This window comes from Leucoraja erinacea, chromosome 9 (assembly GCF_028641065.1).
Source record: "Leucoraja erinacea ecotype New England chromosome 9, Leri_hhj_1, whole genome shotgun sequence".
In the NCBI taxonomy this organism is placed as follows: Eukaryota; Metazoa; Chordata; class Chondrichthyes; order Rajiformes; family Rajidae; genus Leucoraja; species Leucoraja erinaceus.
In genome coordinates this window covers 29311513-29325719 of record NC_073385.1, presented here as the reverse complement: position 1 = coordinate 29325719, position 14207 = coordinate 29311513, and the positions used below count along the sequence as shown (strand labels likewise).

Sequence of the window (14207 nt, the reverse complement as noted above, 5' to 3'; positions counted from 1 at the left end):
TGCTATAAGAATAGTATAAACAAACAAACTACATACATATATACATATAGCCCTCGCTCAGTGGACGTCAGGAAAGGCTTGGGAGTATAGATAAGTTTTTAGCCTCGACTTAAAGAGTCGATGGAGGGGGCAGTTCTGATGGGAAGTAGGATGCTGTTCCACAGTCTAGGAGCTGCAACCGCAAAGGCGCGGTCGCCCCTATGCCTAGACCGCTGGATATTCAGCAACCCCAATTCGACCGATCTGAGGGACCTGGAAGTGGAGTGGTGGGTGAGAAGACTTTGAATGTAGGAGGGGGCAAGCCCATTGAGGGCTTTGTAGACAGAGGATGGTCTTGAAATGTATACGGAACCGCACAGGGAGCCAGTGGAGAGAGGCCAGGATCGGGGTGATGTGGTCCGTTTTTCCGGTGCCCGTCAGGAGTCTCGCTGCGGAAGTTCAGATGATACAAAAGTAGGTGGAGGGGTAGACAATATGTGCAGGAGCAGGCCAGTCAGCACCGCTATTCACTGTGATCATGGCTGATCATACCCAATCAGTACCCCGTTCCTGCCTTCTCCCCATATCCCTTGACTCTGCTATCTTTAAGAGCTCTGTCTAGCTCTCTCTTGAAAGCATCCAGAGAACCAGCCTCCACCACCCTCTGAGGCAGAGAAAAACCAGGGACTCTGCAGAAGGACTTGGACAGGTTGGGAGAGGGGGCAGAGATGTGGCAGATGAGATATAATGTAGCAAAGTGTGGTGTCATGCATTTTGGTGGAAGGATTAAAAGCCAAAGAGAAAAGAAAGCAAACTCAATGCAAGCATTTATTTCAAGAGAGCTTGAATACAAAAACAGGGATGTAATGTTGAGGCTCTATAAGGCGCTGGTAAGGCAGCATCTGGAATATTGAGAGCAAATTTGGGCACCATATCCGAGAAAGGATGTGCTGGCTCTGGAGAGGATCCAGAGGAGGTTTGCAAGAATAATCCCACGAATTAGCATTTGTCGGCACTGGGCCTGTACTCGCTGGAGTTTAGAAGAATGAGGGGGGACCTCATTGAAACATACAGAATAGTGAAAGACTTGGATAGAGTGCATATGGAGAGGATGTTTTCACTAGTCAGAGGGTGGTGAATCTGTGGAATTATTTGCCACAGAAGGCTGTCAATTGATATTTTTAAGGTAGAGATAGATACATTCTTTATTGGTACAGGTGTCAGGGGTTAAGGAGAGAAGGCAGGAGAATGGGATTGGAGAGATAGATCAGCCATGATGGGCCAAATGGCTTGATGGGCCAAATGGCCTAATTCTACTGACCTTCCACAGATGGTGCCTGACCCGCTGAACCCCTCCAGCACCTAATGAGTTGCTCATGATTCCACATCTGTAGTTTATTTTACTTCTGGAGTCCTCAAGGACTTAGATTCTCCACTACAGCTGCATGGAGCCTCTCAGCGATATCAGTGTGTTAATTTTCACATGCACGTCAATTTAACCTCACACTGGTACTTCATCTCCAACAAGGCAGAAAGTGTCTTGGTGGCCCCAGTATTGCCCAAGCAAAAGTTTCCTCTGATAAAATAAGTCCCCATCAAGACTATACACTAGACAATTGTGCGATCTGCCTCCCTGGTGACTGAAACAAAATCAGAATAGATGCAACCTTAATGTAATTTGTAACACAGAAGGAAACTTAAAAACTCATACTCACGCCAATCACCAAGACCATTTACTTCCACATCCCTGTCATCTCTTGACTTCACCCATTACTCCAAGACCATTGGTTGCTCAGACAATCACTCGTGCCTTTGCTACCTCTGCTCCCATTTATGCCAATATACTCAGGGCATGCTTGAAGTTCCAGGAATAAAGCCTGTCTAATTTCATGTTATAGGAGAAGAATTAGACCATTAGGCCCATCATTTCTACTCCTTTTTAATTCTATCCATAGCATTTTTACTCTATTTACTCCATCGCCATTTTACTCTAGTACAATAATTCCCTTATCATACTTGCATAGAAATGATCCTTTCAGCTCACTAATTTCATCTGACCACCAATACCCATCTACAGTCATCCCATCAATCCAATCTTGTTCAACAGCCATATTGGCCCGGTGATCCAAGTGCTTCTCCATTTCCCAATTTAACTGCTCCACTGTGGCTGGCAAAAGCTTCATCTACCAAGGTCCCAAATCTGGCAATCATTTTTCTGATAATTCAGGCCACCTAACTCTTTGATCAAACATCATCGTCCCCAATATCTCCGATTCTGTGACAAATTGTTTTGGGGGTATTGAACCTATTTAAATATAGGTTGTAAGGTTTATTTGCTATGAAAACAATCCATCAGATGAAAGTCATGAGGTGTTTGGATGGAAGAGGCAGGAGCTAATTTTATCAGAAAACTAATGCTTAGGTGTTAAATGTAATCAAACATGAACTTGTGCTGAACTATTAGAATATTTTACACTTTACCTTAAGATGACTGGAATGAGAATTGTGCGTTGTAGAAAGCTTGGAATGTAGCTTCTGCAAATAGGACGATGCATCATTCTCCAAATTGGGTCTATATTAAATATTCCCTCCGTTTTGTGTAATTGTAGGGATATTTAAATTTGAATTTGTGGAAAGTTCTTAAGAAATGTCAATCGTCACCGAGCTTGCAGAAAGATCTAACCATGTATGATGAGAACCTGCATTGGTCCAGTTGCACTATATTCTGCTCTCTAGTATTTTTCTGGTTGCACTACTTGTGTTTGTGTATGACTTAAATTGCACTCGAGTATAGTATGATTTGACTGGATAGCAAGCAAAGTTTTACACTTCATCTCGATAGACACAACAACAAAAAAAATAGCATTGGTTTATTATTATCCGATGGTCAATTCCAACAGATCCCTTAATTCTAGTGCCAAACTGTGCATACAGTCAATCACATTAAAGGAATTCTTAGACTCCAAAGCAGAAAGGAAAAGTTTTATTCAAACGATTTACAGAGTGCCAAGTAACGATTGGAACACTTACACGAGGAGGCTGAAATAAATATTTCTAAACATCTTTTAAATTTAAAAGTATTCATGGGAATGGCAACATTCATACCCAAAGTCTGCCACAGGTTTAAAACATCACTCAATACAATGAAAATCTCACTTCAATTCTTCAAGTCCATTAATTTTCAATGAATCAATGGGAAATTATGTAAATACCTTTAATTTGCATTACTTTCAGTAATTTCACTTAGTTTAGTTTGAAATAACTGCAGACAGAACAGCCTGCTGATGAGACCAAATCTTTAACATGCAAGTGCCAAAGTTCTTGTGAAGGTAAGAATAAAACCATGGAAAACCTAAAGTTGCTATTGGTTAAACAATGTAATAACAAAGGGAGATAACACTTGCAGTTGGAAGGATGATAGAATTCAGGGATTAAAAAGTTAAAATTATGATTGCAGATTGCATCGACTTGGGATTATTTACCTTTAATGTACATGGTTGAGGGCTAATCTATGCACGTTTCAAATCTCAATAGAGATTTGACTGGGTTTTCTTTGTAGCACAACTCCAGAATGAGAAAGCATAAATATTACACAATGGACGAAGCAATTGCCTTTATCATTTAAAAAAGAATCAATGGTAATACAGAACTGTCCCCCAAAGACTAATGACATTTGGCCAATTGATAGTAAAGGTAAAGCTTCTGAAAATTGTACTGAGTATGGAGATGAATATCAAAAGATATAGCAAAACTAAATAAAAGGTGCAGATAACTTTTTTTTTGCTTGCCCTTATGGAGAGTACAAATGCGACTTGAAACTTGTTATCTAAAACTGGTGGAAGCAGAGGAGTCAGGTTTAGGCTAGTAGGCGTCTGGTGGCGACATAAAAACCTTTTCCATTGAGGGGCGTTGGACTCTGTAATATTATAATACGTGGTAGAGGCGCGTACTCCAACAACATTTATATACCTACACAAACACTTGAAATTGCCAAGGCATAAATGACTACGGACCAAGGGTTTTGCAAATAGGAGGGGTACAGATTGGTTTCTAATGGTTGGCATTGACACAGTGGCCAAAGGGCCTGTTTCACTGCTGTACAATTTCAAGGAAATAAACTCCAACGTCCGCACATAAAACTGACTTAGTTGTTCTGAAAGGTACCAGTATGGAACCCCTCCAAAATGAACGGATTTTACCCATCAATTCAGACCTAAATAATCAATGTAGTCCCAAATTTGTTCCACTTTACGATATACCTTCAGAGTTACTTAAGGTCCTAATTACCACCGCAATCGATTTGCCATTTTCTCCACAATTACTTGCTCCGCCAGTTACTATTTACAATATCTGTACAGGGTTTTTTTTTACTTTTTTAAAAAGTAATACTAGTATAATATGGCTACTGAAAAATTATGGGTACCTTTGCTTATTCATTTTTCAGGGTCCCATAGAGTTTATACAGTTTGGCATAAAGGGCCTGTCCCACTTGACTGCTGGCATCATTGACTGACGTATGAGGTCACCGAAAAATTTGTGGCGTGACAACGTATGACCTGCGCTGTTTTTTCAAGTGTTACAATATTTTTTTTGTTGCCGCTGGATTTTGAAATGTTCAAAATCTTTTGGCGACATTGATATGATGCCAGCAGTCACTGAAAAAAATCGCCAAGGGGACAGGCCCTTAAAGGCTTATAAGTTTGTAAAACTGCACATTGTATTCAAATGAGCATTCTGAACATAGAAATTTGCTGTCTAGTAACTTTGAGTAAAAACACATGTTTGTTCTTAACTAAACAGCAAAGTGTCACTTTTCCTCAAAATATAATCCAATTCATTATGAATAAAACAGGAAAATGTATGAGGTAACAAATTTGTAATCCTTCTTGGCAAAGTTCCACCCTCTCAGTGCAGGCTGCAAACCAAAGTTCACAAATACCAGATCCACTGGTAACTAATGCAAAATCTATTTAGGTCTCAACCACAAACCTTTATAAAATATCTTATCCTTTATATGGAAATATGTATTAGTCATAGAATAAAAATCTAATTGAAACAATACGCTGAGCATCATGGATTGTTCTGATCATACTCAGCACTAAATATCTGACTCCAATTTGATCCAACTACTGCATATTTGGGAGATGATTATCAAGTGCTTTCCTCTATTTTTGACACTTCTATATCGCAAATCAAAGCACAACCACTACAGTATTCAAAGTCTACCTCCCCATCCCCCAATGTGATCTGATTCAGACTCGAGTGCATGCTGAATGCATAAATATCCTTGCAGAGCATAGTACTGGGGGCTGTCAGCAAATGGCTGTACAGACAGCTGCCAAGTCTTGCAGGCTCCCTGCTCTAATATGGAACAGCTGGAAGAGGACTGTGCATTCTTTTCTCTGAGTAAACACTAAAGGCTCTGTTCAATATCCAACTGCAATCAAGCTTAAAGATTTCCACCAATCTGTGAGCACAGCCTACTATTACTTTTCCCCAATACACCCTTTGTATTCCTAGGAAAAAAAACTTAAGACATACATAATTTGATCTAGTGCTGCAACTTTTGAGCAATTTTAAACAATTATAGGGATGCAATTTTTCCAGGTTCCAATGTTACACAAGTTAATCCGGTCACAAAGAGTAGAGTAAAACATATGGATTTTCATTCTTAATATACCGTTTTCAGTTACAGCTTCTGCAAATATGACGTAGAGTCGGAAATTGTCTCAACTCTTGCAAGGAAAATTGATTTTTTCCTCAACGAGTTCCCAGTAGGGATTTAAAGACCCACCTTAACCTTTTGCATTGATGGTTAAATAGAGAAAAGGCAATATTATATCATTCAATTAAAAAATGGTCAACATTTAACCAGCTTCTGGATTCATAGCAAAAGGCTGCGTGTAACTAATAGGATTTGAAAAGGAACCAAGCCACGTTGTCCAGAGAACACAGGATACCCAGACTCTACGTGACATGACTGGATTATTGCACAGGAAATTGCAGAACAAGATGCATCATACCGTTTTACTCTTCACATCGATATGGTGCCGTTGTACACCACGATTGAATACACCAATTATAAACCACATGCGGATATCGGAATACTATTTTACATACCACAAATAAGAGATAAGAAAAAACACACTCTTACACAAAAATAAATTGGTTGCGTTAAACTTACCGGCATCATTTGCCTCTCCCTCGAGAATATGAAGCTCGGTACAATCGGACAAAGAATGCTCTAGGCAGATCTGAAGGAAACGAGCCTGGGTCCGGCTCACCCGTTTCAACAAGGACAACAAAGCTACAGTTTGTTCACATTCATTCCAACCTTTAAACCATCCTGCGAGAACGCCGACTTGATCTCGAAACATCATGATTAAGAACCTCAGCACTTTGCCGGATTACTTCGTCGGTGATTATTCGACACGAGCCGCCCCCTCGCAAAAAAATAAAATTATGCTCTGAAACATGTAGAGGAGGGGTTGTCACATTTTTGTGTGTGGATCCAGTTGCGATTTTTTCCAATTCTGTAGAATAACGTCACCGTTGACACGTTCCCTCTTCCTCCGAGGAAACCAGCGGGATAAAAATCTAGTAGACTCCAGAAGTATATCACCTGTCGGTATTAACAAATCTTTGGCTCCTTTCCCCACGATGTCACTGTTACTCCTCAACGCTTACATTTCCATACATGACCAAAGCTAGAAAGGAATTTAGGGGAAAAAAAACTGTTTTAAATTAACCATCGTCAAATTGTAAAATTGCTCAAACTTTACGCTGCACCATTCCTGCAACAACTAATCATAAAAAAATATCTAATGCAGCAATTCCTTTCGGGTCATAACCAAGGAAAGCGTGTACAAATGGTACCCAAACGAAAAGGCATGCAAGGAAAAAATGTAATACAATAATTCTTTTCGGGTTATAATGAAAGAAAGCGTCCCCAAACGAAGATATTAAAGAGTCCAAGAGACTGGAATAACAGACGGTCATTAAAACAACATAGGGAACTAGACAGGCATTTAAACCAACGTAGGGCGACTAGACGAGTGTTTAAAACATTGCAGGGCAACGGGATCGGTTTAGGCCCAATGCAGATTAATTTGAGACTAAAATAAACTATCCACACAAACCTCAGACAGTCGAACGTCTACAGCCTTAAACGTGTTAATATAACACTGCGGAAACTCGGCAACTCCACAGGCGGTTGCGGGGCGAGAGCTGGGACAGTTTCCATCCACACCACAGGCCAGTCTCCAGACCCAGTTTATTTTAAGGCAATTAAACCATTGGGAAAGTTAACTCCAAACTAGGACTCGAGAAGGCATATCTGCGGCAGGGTCATTTTATAAAAAGCCTTTTAATCCCACACGTTCACACCCCTTCCCTCCCCTGCTCTAAAAATAACATGAAAGACGCAGCATGTGTGAAGATTATTAATCAATGTGCCGTTGGACTGCCTGCCTGCCTGCCGGCCGGTCGCCTGCCCGCTTACTAACCTGGGCGCAGCCAGCTCAGGCCCTGCTCCTACTGGCGGTTTGTCGGTGTGTCTGTCTATGTGTGTGTGTCTGTCTATGTGTTTGGCGGAGGGGGCCGGAGTCGCTGGCTCCGCAGCTGGATTTTAGTTTATTTTTATGAAGCCACGTTCCCGACGCCCGCTGCCGGCCACCGAGCGAGCTCGAGCGCCGCATTACGTCATGGAGAGCGGCCCGGGCCGATCCGATCCGATCAACGCCGCGCGCGCGCGCGACCCGACTCACGTCCGTCTCTCCCTCCCTCCAGTCGCGCGCCATCTCTCACGCTGCGCGTTCGTCCTCGAGCTCTCTCCGCGCCCCCCCAACAACATACAAACCTTTGACACAAACACACCAACTCTGGGAGAGATGTCGATTTATTTAAAGATAAACAAGAAGCCTCGTGAAATGTGTGTAGTTTTTGATTGAGGAAACCTCCCTGGGACAACGGGTCCCGGCAACAAGTGGGAGGGCGTTATGGACTTGGTCTCCGACAGCAGCCGCACTGTTCACTTTAATGGTGAATGGACGTGGCCTGTTGCTCGTCGGCGCCGTTCCCGCGGGCGCGTATTGCCGCTGTCCCTCTGATGTGAGTGACCCACAGTTGCAGATTTGTCCCAGGGTTGCACACTGTACTTCAAAACAATACAAAACAAACCTAATTAACACCCTCCCCTATTGCTCATCACAGTGAAAAATTGCTATGTTTACATTTTAACATTCCCAAAACAGTTTCCAAGTACATTTAAGCTTTAATTAGGCAAATCATTTCGCAGGTACTGTCATACCCCACTCCGGCCCTTTTTTTTCGCTGAAGATTGCAGTTTCTTGTGTCTCCAAATAATAAATATAGTTCAACACACAAGAGTCAAGAGAGTCAAGAGTCAATTTAATTGTCATTTGGACCCCTGGAGGTCCAAACGAAATGCCGTTTCTGCAGCCATACATTACACACAAATAGACCCCAGACACGACATAATTACATTTAACATAAACATCCATCACATAGCTGTGATGGAAGGCCAAATAAACTTCTCTCTCCACTGCACTCTTCCCCCCCCCCCCCCCCCCCCCCCCCCCCCCCCCCCCCCCCCCCCGATGTCAGAGTCAAAGTCATAGCCCCCGGCTGGCGATGGCGATTGTCCCGCGGCCATTAAAGCCACGCCGGGTGGTGCGAGGTCGCACACCGGGTCTTGATGTTGGAGCCCCCGGTGTGCGCTCGCAGAGTCCGCGGCCATTCCAGCCGCGCGGGGCAGTGGTGTCAGGCCCCGCTCCAGGAGCTCTTTGACCCCGCAACTCGGGCGGGAGAAGTCGCCGCCGCAGAAGCCCCGAAAAGCGGTCTCCACCCAGGGAGCCGTGGGCTCCCGGCGCCGTCGTCCACAGACCTGTAGAGAGCCTCCGACTCTCCGGCAGCAGCAGCAGCAGCAGCAGCAGCAGCAGCAGCATCAGCAGCAGCAGCGCTCCTCCACCGCTCCGGACTCGGCCAGCTCCGCGACGGCAACGGTGAGTCGACACCTGAGTCCCCGGTCTCTTCCTGTTGGAGGCCGCTCCTCGTTGCGGCCTCAACGACGACTGAGACCCGACGAGAAAAGGTCGGGGTCTCCAGTGCAGGGAGAGAACAGTGCTGGAGTAAGTCAGGCAGCGTCTGTGTGTCTGTCCATTCCTTCCACAGATGGCACCTGACCCCCCCTGAGATCCGCCTTTTGTGTTTTTGCTCAGGATTTACAATACGATATGATTGCACTTTATTTATTTCAGGAGGGAAATTGATCTGCCAACAGTCAGAAAAACACAAAATACTTGAAACATGAAATTAAGGTGATAAGTGGAAAGGATTGGGGATGTGCAAAGATTGGGGAGGGTCTCAGCTGTTAGAAGCTAAACAATATTCCGCCACTGTTTAAATCCATCGTTAAACCAGATATGATAACATGTCAAGAACATCTAATTCTCATGGTCATGATAAATTTTCAATGTGAATATGAGGTGAATTATGTTATATGGGGAGTAGAATGTAATTGAGGAACTTAACCTAGACATGTGGAATTTGTTCACTAAGGTAGTGTACCACATGGATTATATACAACAGTGAATTCTATATTGAGCATTATCCTGTACCTAGTGGCAGTCTGATTCCAGCCTGTGGTAACACTTATCTCTCCAAGTTTGAATTGCCATTGCATTCCTTGTACACCCACGACTCCAGCCAAGTTTAAATCCAATTCAATTTACAAATTTGCAAATGTTACCATTATTGTGGGCTGGATAACAAATGATGATAAGACGGAGTACAAGAAGGAGATTGCGAACCTTGTGACCTGGTGTCAAGACAACAACTCTTCTCTCAATGTCAGCAAGACAAAGGAGATAGCGATCGACCAGGAAGCAAAGTTGTACTCGTACCCCAATATGCAGTGATGGCGCCAAAGTAGAGATGGTTGATAGCTTCAAATTCCTTAGGGTAAATATCACCGGGAACTTGTCCTGGATCACCCATATGAAAGCAAGGGCCAAGAATGCACATCAACACCCCCACTTCATTAGAAGGCTTAGGAGGTTTGGCATGTCCCCGACTCTCACCAACATCTACAGATACACCGCAGAAAGCATTTTATCGGGAAGCATCACAGCATTCAAGCTCTATTCAAGACCACAATAAATTGCAGAGAATTGTGGGTGCAGCCTAGGCCATCACACAAACCAAACTCTCTTCCATTGACTCAGTTTACACCTCACGCTACCTCAGCAAAGACACCAGCATAATCAAGGACGAGTCTCATCCTGGTCACTTCCTCTTCCCCGCTACCATCAGGCAAGAGGCATAAAAGTGTGAAAATCTTCAGAATTAGGGACAGTTTCTTCCCAACTGTTATCAGGTAACTGAACCATTCTATCAACACTAGAGAGTGGTCCTAATCTACTATCTACCTCATTGGAGACTTTTGGACTAGCTTTATTCAAACTTTACTGGACATTATTTCCTTTATCATGTTTCTATATACTGTGTAGCTTGACTGTAAACTTTCTGCTGACTGTAAACATTCTGCTGACACACAACAAAAGCTTTTCACTATATCTCGATACACATGACAATAAATTAATCTAACACTGCTAGTTTTTGAAAACTATTCCCGATCAATCAATGCTGGAGACTCACCCCTTCAATTAAAATAATTGTGACTCTCCTTGTATTTAATTTCTTAACATTCTAAGAGAACCTCCCGAACCATTAACCATATTTCTTCATGGCAACCTCCAAATACATATTAAAGGTGTTCACATTGTTCATTCTTTTTTGATGGATAACCCTCTGACTACCGCAGTAATTTTTCATGAATAAATACACATTTTTACAAATAATGAGAGCAGATTTTAGTCAAAGGTTTCAGTATAGTATCCCATCCTTTTGATTCATTTTCTTTATATATAATTCAGTTCAACCCATTTTGTCAACAGCAACAGAAAGTGGCAATTCCAAAGTCCGAAAAAAGATCTCGACCCAAAACATCACCCATTCCTTCTTTCTAGAGATGCTGCCTGTCCCACTGAGTTACTCCAGCATTTTGAGTCCACCTTAGAAAGTGGTAATTACTTGAAGTTGACAAAGGGTAATCTTAGAACTGTAGAATCTTTTTCATAAAAGCAGGGTGAGTGGCCTATCTCAATGATAGCAGTCAAACAGAGTTACAAAGCTTATTTCATTCTACAGCTTGCAGTGCATAACCTTGTATGCAAAGGCCCCATCAGGTCCTCCTTTGGATATAAGCCCAGTTTCTGGCACAATCATTCTTTCAGATTTCCAACCAATCTCCTCCCCTAGGAGGAATTAAATTCTGTAATTTTTCTTTAGCCGTTGTACCTTTCGGCATAAATTTATGCCCAGATTACTGCTTCACTGCTAATACAAATAAATTGTCTTTGTAAGCCTCTTGTACATTTTTCACCCCTATCATTCCCTCTTCTCCCCTCCCACCAGGCAGAAGATACGAAAGTACATTCCACCCGATCCAGGAACAGCTTCTTCCCCTGTTATCAAACTATTCAACAGTTAGTTCTGTTGTATTTGTGTATGGCTTGATTGTACTCATGCACTGTATGATCTAATTTAATTTGATAGCACACAAACAAAAGTCTTTCTCTGTACCTCAGTACGTGACAGTAATAAACCATACCATTATTATATACCTTAAAGCAAATACGCTGATAGCCTCCCCTGGTGAAATAACCGAGCCCACTTCACCCCTGACTAAATTTCTCCAATTCTGCTGGCAACATGCCCAACTTTCCACTGAACTCTTACCAAAAATAACAAAAAGCATGAATGAAAGCAGCCCTTCAAACCTACTGTGCTACTCAGTATGATCATGGGTAATCCTTACATCCAGTACACTTTGCTGTCCAATGTCCAATCTCCACATCCTTTGACTTACTTAGTTTCCCAGCCCCATGAGTAAATGAGTTAAATGAGTAATTATCCATAGCCCTGTTCTTTTTTACAGTTCAGACAACACTTTTCCTATCTAAGATTTAATTAGAAATTAAGTGGTCAGCTGAATTAAATGTTAAATTACATTTTACAGATCGTTTTATTGCATAAGCTCCCTTTTAACTGTATTAAAAATTGATAATTTAAAATTAGTTTTCAAATGTGTTGTATTTCATCACCGGTAGCAAACTTGCTGTTGTATATTAGTGTATTTGAGGAAAAGTGAAGCAAGGAGACAGTTGGAATATAAAAGATGTCCATTGCAAGAGAGAAAACAATAGTCACGGCAGTTCGTTCGTTTCGCGAGTCAGACGACGTATAACTCGCTGTTGGCTTCTGACGTCGTCCAAACATGTTGACAGAATCGGTCATGATCCTCATCACGACAGTGAAAGAACAAGCATGAATGAAAGCAGCCCTTCAAACCTACTGTGCAACTCAGTATGATCATGGGTAATCCTTACATCCAGTACACTTTGCTGTCCAATGTCCAATCTCCACATCCTTTGACTTACTTAGTTTCCCAGGCCAGACAGAATAGAATGCCGAGCAACAGGAATGTATGCCAGAATTGAGAATCAAAACGAAAAAAGACAAACTGGAAAATGTCTAACAACCACGGTTTGTAATTTTACAATACTTTTCGTATAGAAAAATAACCTAATTTAAAAGACCTCATCTCCAAACATAAACCTTCCCCTTTCTCTGCAAATAAAAGCTTTTTTTCACTCTAAATTACCCTGATATGAAGTACAATCATTAACCCACCATTAACTCTGTGCCACAGATGTTGCCTGACATTGAGGAATACTAATATTCTGGATTTTCAGCATCTGTAGTATTTTCCTCTTGCATCTATAGACAGAGCTCAAGATTCATAATGATAAATCAGTAGTTCAATAAAACCTTTCAACAAGACTGACATGAAGAATTTTCTTGGAGATGATTTTGGAGAGTTCTGAATTTCAGAGATAATTCCGGGAAGCCAAGATAGTGAATGTGTCAACACCAGTAATAGAGATACAGGGTGGGGAGGTTACACAAGTTTCAGAGAAGTAGGGTGGTGGTTGCAAGAAGTAGTTAACAGTAGTTAACAGTAGTTAGACACAGAAAGGCAAAGTCTTAAAGGTTTTCAAGCACAAAGATAATTTTAAAATGTATAATTCAGAGATTGAAAATCAATATGGGCCAGAATTGATAAACTCTGACAGATTCCAAGCAGCAATTTATGATAATCCTAATGTTTACAAAGGTCATAACATGGGAGTATAATCAGCAGAGCACAGAAAAAAAGGATTAAAAAAACATGGATGAGGGTTTTAACTGCAGGGAAACTGAGGTATTGGGCATAGAAGATAGACACAAAATGCTGGAGCAACTCAGTGGGTCAGGCAGCATCCCTGGAGAAAAGGAATAGGTGACATTTCTGGTCGAAACCCTTCTTCAGACCAAGCCAGGGGAGAGGAAGACTAGATGTATGGAAAGATTCACAACCAATCGGAGCCGGCACTGATGACTATGAAGAGGTTGAGTCCACGATGGTCTATTGTTGGCTGTGGAAGAGGTGAAAGAATAGATGGATGCGAACAGTGGAAATAGCAGGACATCTGGGACGGAGAGAAAGAGAATGCCGCGGCTACTTGAAATCAATATTCATACCGCTGTGTTGTAAGCTTCCCAGGTTACATATGAGGCACTGTTCCTCCAATTTGCATGTGGCCTCACTGACAGTGGAGGTCCAGGAAAGAAACATCAGTATGGGAAGGCGAGTTAAAATGTTTGACAACCAGGAGATCGTGTAGACCAAGGCAGACTGAGCATACGTGTTCAATGAAAAGATTGCCCAGTCTGCCGCTTGTTCACGCCAATATAGAAGAGTCCACACCAAAGAACAATGGATACACCAGATGAGATTGGAGGAGGTGCAAGTGAACATCTGCCTCACCTGAAAGGAATTTCTGGGTCCCTGGATGAAGTCAAGGGAGGAAGTAAAAGGACAGATGTTCAATCTCCTGCGATTGCAGGGGAAAGTACCCGGGGAGGGGGTGGTTTGGGTGGGATGGGATGAATGAACCAGGGAGTTGCGGAGGGAACATTCTTTATGGAAAGCGGAAAGGGTTGGGAATGAAAATATGTAATTAGTGGTGGGATCCCGTTGGAAGTGGCAAAAATGTTGGATGATTACGTGCTGAATGCGGGGTGAAAGGTGAGGACCAGAGAGA

General features: G+C 42.3%; 1 protein-coding gene across 3 annotated transcripts in view; it reads right to left on the bottom strand.

Moving 5' to 3' along the window:
* Positions 1-7703, bottom strand: part of samd4a (sterile alpha motif domain containing 4A) — a 118496-nt gene extending 110793 nt beyond the window's left edge. For 2 of the 3 annotated variants that reach the window (XM_055640445.1, XM_055640447.1), the window contains exons 1-2: positions 7485-7703; positions 6164-6686 (exon numbers count right to left, since the gene is read on the bottom strand). In XM_055640445.1, coding sequence (XP_055496420.1) covers positions 6164-6359 — 196 coding nt within the window. In that variant the 5' untranslated portion in view covers positions 6360-6686; positions 7485-7703. Of the gene's footprint in view, positions 1-6163; positions 6687-7118; positions 7465-7484 lie in introns of those variants that run through there. The other variant, XM_055640446.1, reaches the window with a different exon arrangement.
* Positions 7704-14207: the final 6504 nt, after the last annotated feature.